Source organism: Microcaecilia unicolor, chromosome 1 (assembly GCF_901765095.1).
Source record: "Microcaecilia unicolor chromosome 1, aMicUni1.1, whole genome shotgun sequence".
NCBI lineage: Eukaryota > Metazoa > Chordata > Amphibia > Gymnophiona > Siphonopidae > Microcaecilia > Microcaecilia unicolor.
Genome location: NC_044031.1, coordinates 69,353,512 through 69,373,759, shown reverse-complemented (window position 1 = coordinate 69,373,759; position 20,248 = coordinate 69,353,512). Strand labels below are relative to the sequence as shown.

Here is a 20,248-nt window from a genome sequence, read left to right as displayed (position 1 = left end):
ATTTACCTTAAGTCTGTTAAGGGTTTGCAGGATGTTTTGAAGTCACCCCCACTCCCAAATTCCAAGAAATTATCATATCACCTGTTTAGATATTGAGTTTTAAAAAAGTGTGTAAATTTGTTATTTTATACTTAGATACAATATATATATATATATGTAATTATTTATTACATTTGTACCCCGCGCTTTCCCACACATTGCAGGCTCAATGCGGCTTACATAGTTAATACAATTACAATAGCAAGGTCTTAAGGAGAATGTTATAAGCACTGAAAGTGAGGTTTTGAGAATAAGTAAGTTGAGTATGTAAAGGTAAACAAAGGTAGGATAAGCAAAAGAAAAGTCCTGGTGAAAAAGAGATTGTATTGCCAAATCTAAACCAGTGATGTCTTCATGTCTTCAACTACGAGGAACAGTGCAAGCAGTTATGTGCTAGTAGCTGATTGAACTAAGATGGTGAAAATTACAAAAATTTCCAGGAGATATATGGTTTTGGAGTAAAATATTTTAAGGACAATTTTGCCTATTAAGTGAAGTAACAGTGGACTTTTTTTGCACAATGGAAAATTTGTCTACATCGGAATGATACTAGTTTTTGGATAACTTCAAAGTGATTGGGTCCTTGGAAGAACCTGGAAGAACTTTTGAGCACTAGATTTGTGTATCATCGCATTGAGTGCACTGTTAGCTGGTTAGGTTTACCACTGTCGGACTTAATTGGCAAGTTTGAGAAAATATATGTGTGTATTAGAGTATTTGAATAGGTTTAAAAATGTGAGGATATATGTATGTTATGTATGAATGAATGAAGAATGAATGGTTATTTGTGGGTTTTAATAAATAATGAACAATAATATGAATATGTAAAATGTGTAATAATGAAATAAAGATTTATAAGTATTAATAGTTGTATTAGAATTTGCTTATATATATATATATATATATATATATAGTCCTGGATGTAAAGTACTGGTAAAATATGAGTTGTATTATCATATACCAGTACTTTAGATCTGTTAGGGCTCCTTTTACCAGGCGGCAACTGCTTTACTTGCCGCACAGCGATTTCCTACAGGAAGGCAAGACTTCCCTTTTACCAGCTGCTGTAAAAGGGGGCCTTGGCGTGTGTGTAAAACACGTGCCAGCACTGGCCCCCTTTTGTAGCAGCTTGGTAAAAGGGACCTTTAAAGCCAAATAACAGTAGGAGTCAGAGGCAGAGTCAGAATTGGAGTACAGTTAGAGTTGGAGTCAGAGTCGAAGGTTTGGTGTACCGACTCCACAGTCCTGTTTATCCCTTGTCTTTTAGATGAGGATCTTGGGATAGCAGAACTTTAGGAAGGGAAATGTCTCACTTTATAAACTTCAATTGTGTGTTAAGATTATGGTTTTTGATTTTTGGATGTGATAGAGTCCTGCCCCCCCCCCCCCCCCCCTGTTTACAAAGCTGCACTAGCGGTTGTCATGTGCTGATGTCGACACAGCCCATTCACTTTGAATGGGCTGTGTGTGCATTGCTACATGGCTTAGTAGCAATGGGGGGGGGGGGGGGTTAGTTTTTATTGTGGTTTAAAACTAATAAAAATGATTTATACCTTAACCATGAAGCTTCTATCTGGGAGCCACAGGTAATATCAATTTAGAAAAAAGGCATTCAGCAGTTAAACAGCTCATATTATTTTGCAACCCAATGCAGCACATATCTCATTACGTAAATTATTTATTTAAAACATTTAGGGCCCTGTTTACTAAGGTGCATTTACATTTTTAATGCGCCTAAAATTAGCACGCATGCTAACCATGTAGATGACTATAGGTATATTGTAGGTACGTACACGGTTAACGCACATACATGGCTGTTAAAGTGCATTAAAAACACTAATGCGTTTATAATGCGGCTTAGTAAACAGTGCCCTTATATTCCACATTATCAACAAACATGCATAACATGAAACCAATAAAATAAAATACAAATCTAATACAACAAAACAATAACATTAAACATAATACATAAACCCACAGCATAACTACTGCTCCATGCCATTAAATCCTGTTATGTACCACATCCTGAGAATGCTCCACAATCATTACCAATAAAAACTCCAAAGTTAGTTTTATTAAAATCTCCATAAACCTAGATTTCATTTGTGATGTTTTCTTGCCTAAACTTGGAGAACAAGCACGCTCTCAGTAATTTCCTAAAGGTTGTAATGTTCTCCAATAAATGCAAGGCAGCTTTTAGGAAAGGAGAAAAGACACCACTTTCTGTGGCCAAAGCAGGGGCGTAGCCATATAATAGATTTTGGGAGGGCCTAGGCAAGAAATGGGTGGGCACCAAGTGTTCTCTCTCCCACCCAACCACCACCAAAAATGTATCTCAGCTGGCAGGAAAATGCTTCTTTTCACCTTGGCAGTCTGCAGTAGGTATGCGCTGAAAACTGAGGTGCCGGTATCATGGAGAGTAGCATTTTTGTTACCATCGGGGGGAAGTCTTCAGCTGGCGGAGCTTGAGATCCCCGCCAGCTACCGCTAAACATGTGCTACTGTTGGGTGGGCCTGAGCTCTAAGTGGGTGGGACCTGGCCCACCCAGGCCCACCTGTGGCTACGCCACTGGGCCAAAGACAGTAACCTTTGTGAGTGGGGCCATGTGGGAATGACCATTTCTTTTGCAATATTTTTCTAGGATTCTTTTGCTGTCAGTGACAGCCCTATCTGGATGGATTCAAGTACAACACAGGAGTGTCGTCATCTAGAAGAATCTGTTGGAGGAGCCCAGCAACTGGCTAATATCACTGGCTCAAGGGCTTATGAGGTAGGCACTGTGTGTGGACAGTACAGAACATTCTAGAGTGTGGCTCGTCCCTCTTATACCACAAAGTTTGAAGAATATCTATGTGAAATACTGTGTTCTTCTATGTCATTTCACTGTTAAATTAAATTTTCCCTTCTGTCATTCACATTGGAAAGTTTTGCTACTAATAAAATCGGTTTATATTTGATCTATTCTTACTGTACACTGCCTTGAGTGAATTTCTTCAAAAAGGCGGTGAATAAATCCTAATAAGTAAATAAATAAATAAAAATGTAAGAAAAAGAAGGAAACAAAAGTGCAGTGACAGAGTGGGTCACCATTAAAAGGAGAAGGAGCAACAGAGAAAATCCTAAGTGACAATCGTCCCAAAATTAGACAGCTAAGATGAAGGACTAGCGGAGAGAGAGAGCGCAATTGCTGGGGAGGGGAGATTTGGAGGGGGCAGATGACAGCAGCAGGCACCATAAAGGGAAAAAATGAGCAGCTGTGAGGAGCAAAGAAGGGCCCAGTGGCTGCAGCATCCTGTGACAGCAGAATATTGTCGCTAAAATTCCATGGGTGGAGATACTGCACGAAACTGGAGACTCAGGGGGCCTCTTTTATCAAGCCGCACTAGCGATTCCTGTGCAGCAACTCTGACGGAGCCCATTCAAAGTGAATGGGTTTTGTCAGCATTACCGCACCAGGAGCCACTAACATGGCTTGATAAAAGAGGCCCTCAGAGTCTATGGCACAGTTTAGTGTCTGTTACACCGATTTCTCTTCAGTTGGAAGGAGCACATATATTTTTACATCAGGTAGCGATGGCAGGTACCATGATAGTGTATGATAAAGTCTTGAGTTATCACGGGGTAGTCTTTTAAAGTCCTTTTCATGTGTATGTAGCCTCATACGCACTTAAAAGGCCTTTTATGATGATGAAGATGATATGTTGCTTATATATCGCCGACTCCTTCCGAATGGTTGTTCAAAGCGGTTAAGAACATTCAAACATTATTGGAAAAAAAAATTAAGCATAAAATTTCTTAAATAAAAATGTCTTTAGTTCTTTTCTAAAGGAGCTATAAGAAAAAGTTGCATGTAACACAGCAGGTAATGAAAGCCAGAACTGTACAACCTGAAAGCTAAAGGAATTCTCCAAGATTTTCTTAAACCTGATCCCCACAAATGACGGAAACAGTGGCGTAGCCACGGGGCCCTGGCCCCCCCCCCCCAATTTCCTCCAGGCCCCTGGTTTTGCTGGCGGGGGTCCCCAACACTCGCTAGCTGAAGCCTTGTCCAGCGCCGGTCTCTGGCACCGCCGTGTTGCCTTCCCTGCTCTCTCTTCCCCCTCACGTCCTGCACGCTCCTTTTAGTGAAAATGAGCACGCTCAGTTTCACTTAAAGGAGCATGCAGGATGTGAGGAGGAAGAGAAAGCAGGGCAAGCAATGCAGTGGTGCTAGAGACCGGCGCTGGAGAAGGCTTCAGCTGGCGGGGATTGGGGACCCCCGCCAGCCAAGGTACTTTGCTGCAGCAGTGGGTGGGGAGCACTGAGGCTGTGTGTGTGTGGGGGGCAGACTAAAATGTGCCCCCCCCACCTCAGGCTCTGGCCCCCTCCCACCATGAGGTCTGGTTACACCCCTGGATGGAAATAAAAGGAGAAAAGTATTTTTGGATGTAGAAGACCTTCTAAGCAGAGGAAAAGCAACCAGGTTTAACAGATAGACTGGGGACAATCCATTAAACATTTTAAACACAAAACAGGCAAGCTTAAAATAGATTTGAGCCTGTACAGGAAGATGTGAAAAGAAATCAAGGCCAGGGTCACTCTATCAAGCTTCTTCATATGAAGAAAATAAGTTTAGCGGCCGTGTTTTGAAGAATCTGGAGTTTAGCGCATAATTTCATTGTAATAGTAGAATACAAGCTATTACAGTAATCTGATGAGTTAATGCCAATGCTTGAACCAAAATAGAAGTTTTTCTTATAAAAATAAGCACATACATTGCGCAGCTGTCGCAGTTTAAAACACACTGTCTTAACAATATAACTAACTTGAAGTTCAAGAGATAGAGTTGAATCCAAAATGAAACCTAGAACCTAAGATGTTTGCTCTACTTTTAATGGAAGATCATTAGAAAACGTAAATACATCTGGAATAAGTGCAGTAGAAGTAGCCATCCAGAGGAGTTCCAGTCGGTTCAAAACTCTGCTGCCCGTCTCATCTTCCGCCAGGGTCGCTTTACTCATACTACCCCTCTCCTCAAGACCCTTCACTGGCTCCCTATCCGTTTTCGCATCCTGTTCAAACTTCTTCTACTAACCTATAAATGTACTCACTCTGCTGCTCCCCAGTATCTCTCCACACTCGTCCTTCCCTACACCCCTTCCCGTGCACTCCGCTCCATGGATAAATCCTTCTTATCTGTTCCCTTCTCCACTACTGCCAACTCCAGACTTTGCGCCTTCTGTCTCGCTGCACCCTACGCCTGGAATAAACTTCCTGAGCCCCTACGTCTTGCCCCATCCTTGGCTACCTTTAAATCTAGACTAGAGAGTTGCACGGGGACAGAAATCTTACCCGTCCCCGCCCGTCCCCGCTGGAATCTTACCCGTCCCCACCCATCCCCACTGGAATCTTACCCATCCCCACCCATCCCCGCAAAAATTTAAACCATCCTAGACTGAAAGCCCACCTCTTTAACATTGCTTTTGACTCGTAACCACTCGCCTCCACCTACCCTCCTCTCTTCCTTCCCGTTCACATTAATTGATTTGATTTGCTTACTTTATTTATTTTTTGTCTATTAGATTGTAAGCTCTTTGAGCAGGGACTGTCTTTCTTCTATGTTTGTGCAGTGCTGCGTACGCCTTGTAGCGCTATAGAAATGCTAAATAGTAGTAGTAGTAGTAGAGTTTATAAAACACCAACTAACTTAAAAGTATGTACCTTCTCAAGAAGATGTGTACTTTGCTGGTAGGCATAGCCAGGGCATGATTTGGGCAGAACGCAGCAGAGCACCAAGCACACTCTAAGCAGTGCTTGTAGTTGGTGAACCTTAAATGTGAATGTTTACTGTCCACACCTGCATTCAAAACGCAATTTCTGCCATTTACACAAGCATTTTATAAAGATACTTAAGAGCCTATCAGGCTTATTTTCGAAAGTGATTGCCGGGCATCTTCCGACATAAATCGGGAGATGGCCGGCGATCTCAAAAGCGGCGAAATCCGTATAATCGAAAGCTGCTTTTTTGACAGCATCGCCGCTTTCCCGTCGCCGAGCCGGTGAAAGTTCAAGGGGGCGTGGCAGCGGCGTAGCGAAGGCGGGACATGGGCAGGCATGGACGTGGCTACCAGATGGCCGGCTTTCGCGGATAATGGAAAAAAAAAAAAGCGGTGTTAATCAGTATTTCGCCGGGTTTACTTGGTCCTTTTATTTTCATGACCCAGCCTCAAAAAGGTGCCCCAACTCACCAGATGACCACCGGAGGAAATGGAGAATGACCTCCCCATACTCCCCCAGTGGTCACCAACCCCTCCCACACTAAAAAAATAAAAATAAAAACTTTTTTTCCCAGCCTGTATGCCAGCCTCAAATGTCATACCCAGCTCCCTGACAGCAGTATGCAAGTCCCTGGAGCAGTTTTTAATGGATGCAGTGCACTTCAGGCAGGCAGACCCAGGCCCATCTCCCCTCTACCTAATACACTTGTGGTGGTAAGTGTTGAGCCCACCAAACCCGCCCAAAACCCACTGTACCCACATGTAGGTGCCCCCCTTCACCCATAAGGGCTATGGTAGTGGTGTAAAGTTGTGGGGAGTGGGTTTTGGGGGGGATTTGGGGGGCTCAGCACCCAAGGTAAGGGAGCTATGCACCTGGGAGGTATTTGTATATTTTTAAAAAGTTTTTAGAAGTGCCCCCTAGGGTGCCTGGTTGCTGTCCTGGCATGTCAGGGGGACCAGTGCACTACAAATGCTGGCTCCTCCCACAACCAAATGCCTTGGATTTCGCCAGGTTTGAGATCGCCGGCATTTTTCCCCATTATCGCTGAAAAACAAAAGCGGCCATCTCAGACCCGGCGAACTCTGGCATTTGGCCGGGCTAAACCGTATTATCGAAAAAAAAGATGGCCGGCCATCTTTTTCGAAAATACGGTTCCGGCCAGCTGTTGCACCGCCACCAAAATAGATCGCCGGTGATCTATTTCGCCGGCGACGTTCGATTATGCCCCTCTATGGCTCTTATTTTCGAAGCATATGGATGTCGCAGAAAGCCCAAATGGACGTCCATATGCTTGAAACATCGAAATCCTGATTTTTCAAAGGCAGAAAAGGAACATCCAACACTGCAGTACTTCCAAATAGCAAGGGGATGTGTTGTAGGTGTGTTTTGGGTGAGACTAGGGAGGGCTCAATAACAGCGATAACTGAATGGGAAAAAAAACGTTACATCTGTTTCAGACACGTCTAGGGTACAAAAAGGTGTTCTGATTGAGCAGCTGGCTACTGGAGGGATTAAGGCATAACACTCCTTAACCCCCCCAGTGGTTGCTGTGCCCCCTCCCTCTCCTCTGAAAGTGAAACTGGAAAGGAAGACCAGGCTGTGTGACATCTTCAGGTATTATGTTTATTATTGTGTTTAATACACTGTCACTTGTAGCAGAAGATCGCAGTGGTTCACAAAATCTATCTATATAATTCACAACCCCAACGTTCTAAATGAAGCCACCAACGGAAGTTGAAGCGTCGAGATCAGCTTTCCCCACTGGAAGTTGAGGCGTCGAGATAGCCGCTTTCTCCATCAGTGTGTGCCCCGCCCTCGCGTCACTACGTGATGACAACGAGGGCGGAGCACTGACACTGGACGAAACGGAGCACCAGGACCAATGAAGACATAACCGCTCACTTACACTGCAGCACCGAGAACACGAACAGCGCTGACAGAAGAAATCCATTTTGATGGCCATGCTCCTGCTTTGCGTATGTGAGTCACCCCCCCCCCCCCCCAAAACAAGCTAGCGCCTGTTTCATTGCTGTGAGAAACGGGCCTTCTTTACTAGTTAATAAATAAAAATAAGAAAGGACCTCCAAAAATGAACAGAAAAGACAAGAGTAGCATATATATATATACACACACACACACAAACACACACAAAAAACATACTCATATTAAATAAAAATAAAGTTAAAATCAAAATTAAAATAAAATTCTGACTCTGAACAAATCGGCCCGGTGACCATCACTAGATTGCATGATGGGGAAAACCAAAAGCAAGGGTGAAATAGTGCGTTTTCAGGAGCTTTTTAAAATGAGGGAAATAAAGTTCAAGCCGGAGGGAGATCATTCCACAGAGTGGTGAGTGGATTCATAGTGAGCTAGTTTTGGTGACAGAAGAACCAGGCGACAAGAATCGAGTGACTGAAGAGCACCGGAAGGTGTACAAGGGATGAAAGACAGGCTGGTAAGCTGGAGTGTTTTGTGCGTAGACATTATGAACAGAGCCGCATGCAGATCTGAGGAGTAGCCTAGTGGTTAGTGCAGTGGACTTTAAACCAAGGGACCCAAGGTCAAATCCCGCTGTTTTTTTTTTTTTTTTTAATTGTGTGCCTTCAGGAACAGAAAAATACCTACTGTACCTAAATATGTAAGCCACCTAAAAGCCTGAAGGCTATTGAAGTCATGTACATTCAGATACAGTAGGTATTTTTCTGTTCCTGCAGAGCTCACAATTACAAAATAAAAGAGTTAAACAAAAAAAGGAGGCAGAGAGAAAATTGGTGAGGAAAAACATTGTCTTTGAATGGGAAAGTAAGAAGAGACATTTGTGAATGGACAGGAGAAACAGAAGAGGTACAAAGTTGGAGGGTGGGGAAGAGGAGACATAGTAGGTGGGATGGTAGAAGGGACAAGAACAATACCCATGAGAGACATGTAGGAGACAGGCTATAATGGGAGGATGATGTAAGACGGCAGAAAGAAACGAAAAAAAAAAAAAAACTAAGAAGGAAGACAAATGGAGAGCAAAAAATATATATATATGTTACCCAGACAAAAAAGAGAGAGAAAATGTGCTGCAGAATTGTTCTTCCTAAGTAGAGGTTTGATGGAAGAGATGGGATGAGGGTTAGGGAAAGGGAGAGATGCTTAGAACATTGATATCAGGGCCTACAGTGCTCTTTGAAATTATGTATTCATAACCGTGTTGTCAACAATCATGAAGTTGATGTGCCGTTTCTTGTGAATGTTTTAATTAAATAAAACTGTGCTGTAGAATTTACCCAAGACTGCTGCATGAATGTGGGGGTCTTGCCATGGACTGTTCTTTGAGAAGGATCTGGCGGTTTAGTGGTAGGTACACGTGGAGGGGCATTTTTGAACGGGGACGCCCATCTCCATGGCCGGCCATCTCCGGGGCTGGCGCCGCGAAGGGGCGGAGCCAACCGTATTTTCAAAAATGATGGCCGTCCATCTTTTTTTCCGATAATACGGTTGGGGCTGCCCAAATGTCAGAGATGGCCGGGTTTGAGATGGCTGGCCTCGGTTTTTGCCCATAATGGAAACCGAAGCTGGCCATCTCAAACCCGGCCAAATCCAAGGCATTTGGTCATGGGAGGGGCCAGGATTCGTAGTGCACTGGTCCCCCTCACATGCCAGGACACCAACCGAATTATAGCTACGTCATGCAAGGTTCCACGTTAGGAGTTATGGACCAAGAAAGGGATCTGGGTGTTGTCGTCGATAATACACTGAAACCTTCTGCTCAGTGTGCTGCTGCGGCTAGGAAAGCAAATAGAATGTTGGGTATTATTAGGAAAGGTATGAAAAACAGGTGTGAGGATGTTATAATGCCGTTGTATCGCTCCATGGTGCAACTGCACCTTGAGTATTGTGTTCAATTCTGGTCGCCGCATCTCAAGAAAGATATAGTAGAATTGGAAAAGGTGCAGCGAAGGGCGACTAAAATGATAGCAGGGATGGGACGACTTCCCTATGAAGAAAGACTAAGGAGGCTAGGACTTTTCAGCTTGGAGAAGAGACGGCTGAGGGGAGACATGATAGAGGTATATAAAATAATGAGTGGAATGGAACAGGTGGATGTGAAACGTCTGTTCACGCTTTCCAAAAATACTAGGACTAGGGGGCATGCGATTAAACTACAGTGTAGTAAATTTAAAACAAATCGGAAAATATTTCTTCACCCAACGCATAATTAAACTCTGGAATTCATTGCCGGAGAACGTGGTGAAGGCGGTTAGCTTAGCAGAGTTTAAAAAGGGGTTAGACGGTTTAGTAAAGGACAAGTCCATAAACCACTACTAAATGGACTTGGGAAAAATCCACAATTCCAGGAATAACATGTATAGAATGTTTGTACGTTTGGGAAGCTTGCCAGGTGCCCTTGGCCTGGGTTGGCCGCTGTTGTGGACAGGATGCTGGGCTCGATGGACCCTTAGTCTTTCCCAGTGTGGCATTACTTATGTACTTATGTGTAACCTAGGGGGCACTTCTAAAAAGTAAAAAAATAAATAAAAATAGCTTCCAGGTGCATAGCTTCCTTACCTTGGGTGCTTAGCCCCCCAAAACCCACTCCCCACAACTATACACCACTACCATAGCCCTAAGGGGTGAAGGGAGGCACCTACATGTGGGAACAGTGGGTTTCGGGTGGGTTTTGAAGTGCTCCCATTTTCCACCACAAGTGTAATAGGTAGGGGGGGGTGGGCCTGGGTCCGCCTGCCTGTAGTCCACTGCACCCACTAAAACTGCTCCAGGGACCTGTATACTGCTGCAATGGACCTGAGTATGACATTTGAGGCTGGCATAGAGGCTGTCAAAAAAAGTTTTTAAAGTTATTTTTTGAGGGTGGGAGGGGGTTGGTGACCACTGGGGGAGTCAGGGGAGGTGATCCCTGATTCCCTCCGGTGGTCATCTGGTCAGTTCAGGCACTTTTTTGAGACTTGGATCTGAAAAAAAAGGGACCAAATAAAGCGGACCAAATTCTTGCTAGGGACGCCCTTCTTTTTTCCATTATCGGGCGAAGCTGGCCATCTCAACGCACGCCCCCGTCCCGCCCCCGTCCTACCTTCGCTACCGTGCCGACACGCCCCCTTGAAGTTTCGCCGGCCCCGTGACGGAACGCAGTTGAAGCCGGCCAAAATCGGCTTTCGATTATACCGATTTGGCCGGCTTCAGGAGATGGCCGGCCATCTCCTGATTTGTGTTGGAAGATGGCCGGCGATCTCCTTCGAAAATAAGCTGGATAGCATTCATTATGGAGACCTCAGTCCATTCTCCTTTCACTGAGGTTCATGTTCCCCACACTGATTTCTATAGGCTGTTGCTGCTGTGTGATAACTAGGCCTCTGTCTCACTGGTGGCTCTGAGCATTGCTTCTGCCCTGGCAGCTTCGAGGAGCATATGCTGGGATGGGGAATCAGATCTTCTGTGTGGCAGTGCACAATGGAGTCATCAGGCCAGCTCGCTGGCAGTTGTTCTACTGTGAATATACAAAGCTCACCAGAAAAATTTGAGCTGCCTTTAAAGCATGTTTTCTTTGAAGTTGTACACATTTTCAAACTGAAATCTCTTGTGTGAATGATTTTGAATCACACCTTTCACTGAGTATCTTGTTCCCCTTTGTCTGGTTCCTATATCTTTTTGTTTGAGTATTTCCTGCATTATAAACAAAGAAACATGAAGGAAAAAGAACTCCACAAGATTGAATTGCAGAGTAAATTTCAGATTTTTTCATTATCATTTACGTGACTTAGAAACATATCCAATTCATGTCTGAATAAGTGCCAAACAAACTGTGATGCTTTGGTATGGTATAATAGCACAATTGTTCTTGAAAGTTTATGCATCCACCTGTCATAAAGTGTAATTCATCTAACCATTCTCACAACTTTCATATCTTGTTTAATTTCACTGCCTGCCATGATCTCATCAATGTTCTATATCTCTCTTCTTATCCACTGAACATGTTTTGTTTTTTTTGTTACATTTGTACCCCGTGCTTTCCCACTCATGGCAGGCTCAATGTGGCTTACATGGGGCAATGGAGGGTTAAGTGACTTGCCCAGAGTCACAAGGAGCTGCCTGTGCCTGAAGTGGGAATCCAACTCAGTTCCTCAGTTCCCCAGGACCAAAGTCCACCACCCTAACCACTAGGCTACTCCTCCACTCCACCCTTTACATCCACCCTTTCCCCACAATTCCAGTTACCCAGGCATTTGTTCCAAGCCTTGATTCTGTCTTTTTCTTACCTCCTGGATCCTTATCTCCTCCAGGGATTACATAGGTTTCTATAGTACATTCACAGATTCAAAAACATGTACAGGAATTGGATCAGAGCTTTTTCTATGCAGATGCTGTTGGCTGCTTTCTTTTACTTTTGACATTTGACCTCATTTTTCTCTTAAACTCAACAGGGCATTAGGAAATTTGTGTAACCCCTGACAAAGGGTTTTTCCAAAACTTGGCCAGGTTGGGTCCTGTTTTCGTTACAGTTGACATTCTGGATAAACTCTTGCTGTGTTTGTCCTTCCTCGGATCACTGCCGCTGTTTGGTTGTCTGTTCTGCTTCTGCAGTAGACTGTCTCCAGTTTGTTTCTGCACCATCAAGTATGTCTGCTTTTATCTCCGTCGTGCTCCTAATAAGGAACCCAATTAGAACAACTCTCTTTCCCATCCACATTATTCCTTTCCTTCCAGATTTTGTTACTCTTCTTAAAACCGATCTCTTCCCTATTCTGCCAACTCACAGCCACCTCCTCACACACATATTTTTTTCACTTGGATAGGTAGGGCAGGCTACTTTTTAGTAAAATATGTAAAGTTTGTAGGGAGGTCAAAGCTGGGACCAGCTTTCACAAAATCCACTTACTCTATATTCCACTAGCAATCAATAAACCAGTCCAGGCCATATTTTGGTTTTCTGAATCAACGAGTTTACTTAATTTTTTTTAAGCAAAAAGAGACAAACTCTCTCCACAACACAGTATTTGCAGGCAGAGGCAGTAATAAAAATAGAAACATGGAAACGTGGAAAAATGTAGGTGGATAAAGTCCATATGGTCTATCTAGTCTGCCAATCCATGTCATCCCTTAGTGATCCTATGTACTTGTCCCAGGCTCTCTTGAATTCAGATACTGTGTTCAGGGCCGCCGAGAGGGGGGGGGGGACAAAAGTCCCAGGGCCCGGGCCTCCAGGGGGGCCCGGCGCTGCCGCCGCCTGGCCCGCCCTCTGTCGCCGCCTGGCCCGCCCTCCATCACTCCCAGAACTAACCTTATGCCTCCTTTCACTTCGCAGCAAACAGCAGCAGGTCAGGCCACTCCTTCCTTCCATGTCCCGCCCTCACCTGATGTAACGTCTGCGAGGGCGGGGCATGGAAGGAAGGAGGAGAGGTCTGTCCTGCCGCTGCTTGCTGCGAAGTGAAAGGAGGCTTAAGGTTAGTTCCGAGGGCCCGGCCCGATAGCGGGTGGAGGGGGGCCCGGCAACCTTTGGTGGGTGGGCAGCGGGGGGGGGGGCCCGGCGATCTCGGGTGGGCGACGACCTCGGGGTGGGCGGGGCCCGGCAACCTCGGGTGGGGGGGCCCGGGGGCGGCCTTGTCCCGGGCCCGGCTCCGGCTCTCGGCGGCCCTGACTGTGTTCATCTCTGCCACTTCCACAGGGAGGCCTTTTCATGAATTCACCACCCTTTCCGTGAATAAGTATTTCCTCAGGTTACTTCTGAGTGTGTCCCCTTTCACCTTCATCCTATGTCATGACCCCTTGTTCCAGAGCTTCCTTTCAATTGAAAGTGACTCACCTCCTGTGCATTTATACTGCAGAGTATTTAAATGTCTCTATCATATCTCCCCTCTCCCGCCTTTCATCCAAAGTATACACACATTGAGATTTTTAAGTCTGTCACCATAACGCCTCATGATAAAGACCACTGACCATTTCAGTAGCCGCCCTCTAGACTGACTCCATCCTGTTTATATGTTTTTGAAGGTGCTGTCACCAAAATTGTACACAGAATGAGGTCTCACCAGAGTCTTATACAGGGACATCATCATCTCCTTTTTTTTCCAACTGCCATTCCTCTCCCTATGCACCCAAGTATCCTTTTAGCTTCCGCCATCACTTTTTCTACCTGTTTGGCCATCTTAAGATCATCACATACGATCACACCCAAGTCCCTTTCTTCTTTCCTGAACAAAAGTTTTTCACTCCCAAAACTGTACTGTTCCCTCAGGTTTTTGCAGCCCGAATGCATAACCCTGCATTTTTTAGTATTAAATTTTAGCTGGCAAATTCCAGACTATTTCTGTAGCTTCTTTAAGTCATTCCTCATGTTATCCACACCATCAGGGATGTCTTTCCTATTGCAGACCCTGCCATCATCTGCAACGAGGCAAACCTTACCAGACAGCTCTTCAGCAATATCGCTTACAAAAATGTTAAAAAAAACTGACCCAGGAACCGAACCTTTTGGCACACCACTGGTAACTTCCTTTTCCTCAGAATGAGCTCCATATACTACTACTCTCTGTCACCTTCCACTCAACCAGTTTCCTATCCAGTCAGTCACTTTAGGGCACTCAGTTTATTTACTAGTCATCTATGCGGAACTGTGTCAAGGCTTTGCTAAAATCTAAATGCACCACATGTAGTGCTTTCTCTTACTCCAACTCACTTTGTTATCCAGTCAAAGAAATCAGGTTGTGTCCATCTACCAGCGGAAGGAGACAGAGAAAATAGTTTCAAGTAAACCGCCCCTTAAGGTTATCGTGCAGCCTGGAATGTTCAGTATTTTCTCTGTCTCCTAGCGGATGGTGGACGGATCATGCAGCTGCTCTGGATTGCTGGCTGGTAGCTCCTGTCCCAGATTCTTCTGGTGACAGTGGAGCCAGGGGTGTGCTGGTAGCCGTGTTGGGGCTAGTTTTAGATGATACTCAGTGGTCCTGAGTTCCTCATCTGCCAGCTAGGGTGATATCCAGTGACCCTGGTTCCCTCCCCTCCCCTACCTCCCCTGGCTGTCTTTCTAGTAGGGTGATGGTTGATTGTGGCATGGAGTAACTTGTCTCCCCTGTGGGGTTCTTCTCTTCTGTGGTGGTAGGTATATCTGAATTTCTGCCCTGAGGTAAGCCTTTATTTATTTATTTATTTATTGTATTTGTATCCCACGTTTTCCCACCTCTTTGCAGGCTCAATGTGGCTTACAATATATCATGGATACATGGATTCCTGTCACTAGTGAAGAAGGTTGTTTAAAAAAAAAAAGAAAACTGTTTTTCCCTCCTTTTCTGCCTCTGAGGTAAACCTTTTTTAATTCCTGTCACTAGTGAAGAAGGTTGTTTAAAAAAAAAAGCAACTTTGTTTTTCCTTCTTTCTCTTGCCTGTTACCTGATTTATTTTCCCGCCTTTGGCAATGTATTCTAGGGGGGCGCTTTCGAAGTTTCTTTGAATTTCCCTGGCCAGCATCTGATTCTGATCAGGGACCCTTCTGAGCTGGTACCAGTTGCTTTGATCTTTTTTGTGGGGCACGGCTCATGTCTGGATCACGAAACTCAGTTGTTTTTCTCCTCTTCACGGTCCTATATGGCTGCTGGTTCAGAGGGCGGCCCCGTTGCTGGAACTTGTACCTTTGCGGTTCGGAGGTCTTAGTTTTCCATTTCCAAAGTGGGGGAAGTCTCTTGCTGGCTCCTTTTGGCTGTAGACTTGGTCTTTTTAGTCCAGGGCTATTTTTTCATTCCTGTAAGCCTTACGCGGCTGTTGGTCAGTTCTTTTTCAGACTGTCCAGTCTCTGCTGCTTCTGGCATCTTGCTTGAGACGCTCCTGCTATTTGATTCTTGTTTTGGCAGCAGTTTTTCCTCCCTTCCTTAGAGAGGTTCTGGTTCTCTCATCCCCATGGATCCCTCCTGCCTGCTCTGGTTTGTCTGCAGGGTACTTTCCTTCTGGTGGGGGTCCAAGTTGCCCTTGATGTGCAACTGCTAGCTCAAATCCCTCTTCTGAGTACCCTTGGGCGCGCCATTCTTGACAGTCTTTTGCTTGGACTTAGTTCAGTGTCTCTTTATGGGAATGTGCCTTTTTAGGACTAGTTTGCCACAGGTCTTCCTTCCTTCCCTTGCTTTCGGGTGGGAGTTTTAGCCTGGCACAGGCGGATTTTGCCTTTTCTAGTTTCAGGCACCTCTCTCCTGGCACATTTGGCGCTCCTTCCTTTTTCTGTAAGGGACACAGTCCTTTCCTGCTTAGCAGATCTATTGCTGTGCATCTGGATTATCGCCTCTTAGCTCTGCGCTTTTCTCTACTTTTCTGCAGGGAAGTGGCTCTGTTCTAGGTCTGGAGTTTGACTCTCCCTTAGCTGGTTTTTCCTCAGTTTGGTGTTAGTGGCCAGCTTCCTCTTTGTTCCTGGCCTGGCGAGAGTTGTTTCTTCCTCACTGCCTTACGGCTGCATTTTTCTCCCTATGGTCTATGGATTCCAGCTCCGTGATGCTTACCTCCCTTTTGGCGGGAGTTCTTTCTCTACGTTGACTGCTATTCTGTATCGGTTGCCTAGGAGGGCAGTCATTGTGGCTCAGAGACCACTTGAGGGCCGAGAGTGTCTCTTGGGGCACAGGGCTTTCTCTTCTTGTAGTTTTAGTCCCTCTGGGCCAGGAGAGTGCAGCACCAGGTCTGCATTTCCACAAGTTGTGCTCCTTTCCTGTTGGCTTCCTGGCAGCACCTTCTTCTCTGGCTGTTCCCCGGGAGTCCATCTATGCATTTTGCTTGTTGAGCACAGCTCCATCGCTCTATGTTGAGCACAGCTCCATCGCTGTAGGTTGAGCACGGCTCCATCACTTCATGTTGAGCGCAGTTCCATCACTGCATATGAGCACAGCTCCATCACTATATGTTGAGCACAGCTCCATTGTTGTATGTTGAGCGCAACTCCATCGTTGTATGTTGAGCGCAACTCCATTGTTGTATGTTGAGCGCAGCTCCATCGCTGCATGTTGAGCACAGCTTCATTATTCCATGGAGTTCCACCGTTCCATGTTGGGCACGGCTCCATCACTGCATGCTGGGCACAGTTCCACAGTTCCAGGTTGGTTTTAACTCCATCGCTGTATGTTGAGGACAGCTCTATCATGGCATGTTGAGTGAAGTTCCATCGCTGCTTATTCTGCAACCTTTCATCTCTGCCTGTGGAACGCAGCTCCTTGTCTGTGTGTGGCATGCAGCTCTCTTTTTGCGTATGGAATTCAGCTCCACCGCCTGTTGAGTGTAGCTCCATCTCTGTATGTTTAGCACAACTCTTCTCTGCAAATTGGGTGAAATGGAGCACAGCTCTGTGACTGCAGGTGCTACACAGCTTCATGTCTGCGTAGGAAGCATAGCTTCTTATCGGCGTGTGGAGCGCTGCTCCTTGCTGGCATCTGGAGCGCAGTTCCTTGTTTGCGTGTGGAAAGCAGCTCCGACTTTGCCTTTAGCACTGCAGCACTGAAAGCGTGCTGCTATTTTTAGCCGCCCAAAGCCTCTCTCTGTAACATCCAACCCAAAAACAGGAAGTTTTGTCAGAAGCAGGATGCTACAGGCTAAGTCGGAGGGCCAAGAGGAGCAGGTAATAGGAGAGAGAGAATGCAGTCCAGAAGCCTTTCACTCCAACAGGCCCCAGTGCTGCTGCCTAGAGCCTCTCCAGCCTTGCTCTGGACTCGAAGTGCCGCAGGCTCATACCTCCGCTGTTACTTCTGGGTTGCAGGTGCGTGGCTCCACCTTCCCTGGCACCACAGCAGCAGGGCCGACCCGGACCAGGACCGAACAGCTGGTCTTTGCAGCCCAAGGGAGCAAAGAAGGGAGCGTGACATTAATGTGCGTTAATTTTTGATGCACGTTAAACATTTAACCCTTTAATCACATTATTAACATGTTAATCACATTCTTAACGGTTGTGGCCGTGCCCTTATGTTCAGATCTACTGTTTCTCTGTATCTGGCTCTGTGACCTCTCCAGTCTGCCTTTTTCCCTATTGTTCTTCCTGTAAGCCAAGCCTCGCTTTGGTCTCCCTGCATCTGCTTCATTTCCTGTTGTTCTTCCTGTTAGCCAAGCCTCGCTTGGTCTCCCTGCTTCTGCTTCATTTCCTACTTGTGACATCAGCAGCCTACTCCTTTATAAGGACCCAGGGAGCTTTCCTACGTGGCCTTTGCAAGAGGTCTCAATCTTGTGTTACCTGTTTAGATTATTTCCCTACTTGGCTTTGTTCCTGAAGGTCTGTTCCCTACTTGGCTTTGTTCCTGAAGGTCTGTTCTGTGTTTCTTTGAGTCTTGTGTTTCAATGCTTTGATTTGTTTCTGTGTGTTTGCTTTTGAATCTTGTTTCCTGAAAGCCTGGCTGTAGAGCCACACCCTGCCCTTGGTGTCTGTATCTGTTTGATTCTACCCTTGGATCCTGCTTTTAGTCTAGCCCTGCTTTTGACTCTTGCTATAGTTAAGTTCTGTGTTTAAGTCAACCTCTGTGTTTAGTCAAGCTCTGTTTCCTGTGTGTATGGTTCTTGTCTGTTTATTCTGAGTCTGTAGAAGCCAGCATCATACCTGATTACTTCACTCCTATCCAGCTGTGGGTGCTGGTAAGCACATTGCTTCTTTGTTTGTTTGTTTGTTTGTCTTCCCTTAGTCTGCTTAATCCTTTGCCTGCCAAGTTTGCTTCCTGGCTCTTGAGCTCTGTTTCTGCCAAGTTCTGTTCCTGTGTATGTTTGAGCCAGGTTCTGCTCCTGCTCTATGTTTGAGCTAGTTCTGTCCCAGTTCCCTGCTAAGCCAAGTTCCTTTCAGTATCCTGTTCCAGCCAAGCCAAGACCCTTTCAGTATCCTGTTCCAGCTAAGCCAAGTCCCTTTCAGTATCCGGTTCCAGCCAAGTCAAGCCCGTTCCAGAATCCGATTCCAGTCAAGCCAAGCCCGTTCCAGAATCCAGTTCCAGCCAAGCCAAACCTGCTCCACAATCCAGTTCCAATCAAGGCAAGCCCAGCCAAGCCCGTTCCAGAATCCAGTTCCAGCCAAGCCAAGCCCATTCCAGAATCCAGTTCCAGTCAAGCCAAGCCCGTTCCAGAATCCTGTTCTAGCCAAGCCTGTTTGAGAATCCTGAATCCTGTTCCAGCCAAGCCTGTTTGAGAATCAAAGCAGGGGAAACATGATCAAATTTCTGTAAATGATAAAGAAGGCTGAATTTTGTAATGTTTGTAATCTTTTAAGCAATGAGTTTGAAATGCCCAAATAAATGATATTACAATAATCCAAGCAAGTCATAAAAAGGGAGAGAATTAGAGAATGAAAGTTATCATGCTCAAGAAAGGAATGAATAGATCTCAGCTGACATAATAGAAAAAAATGTGATTTACATAGTGCAGAAACTTGAGGCTCAAAAGAAAGATTAGAATCAAGGAGTACTCCTAAATATCGGAAATTGGTTGTTGGTGAAATCAAAATATCAAATAGTAAGAGAGGGGAAGTTGGGATTGAGAGATGACCAGTTAACTAACAGGCCACCATCTTGTCAGGGTTCAGCACAAGGCGGTGGGCCGTGAGCCATTGGGCAATTGCACATAAACAGCGTTGAAGACCCACATGGATGGATTCAGTTATTTAAAATGATAGAATTTCCCCACTGGCTGTGTGTCATGCAAATGTTGCCCTTAAGATTGTTAACTAAAGATATTCGTAGTTTACATCAATTATTAAATAAGTTTTTCTGGGCTGGGACAAAGGCAAAGGTCCCTTTTCGAAGGTTGTTGGGGGCTTGGAAGGAGGGAGGCATGGGTTTTTCCAGATATTAAGAACTACAATAGGGCATGCCTGCATAGACATATGGGGGACTGGTTATTTGAGACTGAAAACTTTACCTTGCTATCTATAGAGCAACAATATTTCAAACCTTGGCATCTTTGGTATTTGTTACATGCACCTGTAGCCTCCATCCTCAGCAACATAAGATGTAGTGTGTTATTTTGCCCGTTGAGGGTGGTGTGGCGGGAGTGTATGGGACATTGGAAGATCCCAGCAGAGATATCGGACACGTTACCGATTCGAGGGAACGCTGAGTTTGAACCAGGTATGACAAATAGAATGTTCCAGTCCTGGGAAACTAAGAGGGGCATTTTTTAAAGAAACGTCCAAGTTGGGATTTGGATGCCTTTGTAAAATGTCCAAATCCGGGGGCGGGGAAAATCGTATTTTTGAAAAAAGATGGACGTCCATCTTTCGTTTCTAAAATACCAAGTGCATTCTTTGGACGTCCTTAGAGATGGATGTCCTTAGATATGGACATCTTGGACTTTAGGCAATTTTCAAAACCAAAGATGTTCATGTCAAAAACGTCCAAATGGATGTGGGAGGAGCCAGCATTTGTAGTGCACTGGTCCCCTGACATGCCAGGACACCAACTGGGCACCTTAGGAGGCACTGCAGTGGACTTCATAAATTGCTCCCATGTACATAGC

General features: G+C 45.3%; 1 protein-coding gene across 2 annotated transcripts in view; it reads left to right on the top strand.

Annotated features, from left to right (window-relative positions):
- The window catches only part of XYLB (xylulokinase), a 200,881-nt gene that overhangs the window by 45,346 nt on the left and 135,287 nt on the right, over window positions 1-20,248 (top strand). For both annotated transcript variants that reach the window (XM_030198171.1, XM_030198180.1), the window contains one exon: window positions 2,682-2,810. In XM_030198171.1, the coding sequence (XP_030054031.1) occupies window positions 2,682-2,810 (129 nt within the window). The remainder of the gene's footprint in view (window positions 1-2,681; window positions 2,811-20,248) is intronic.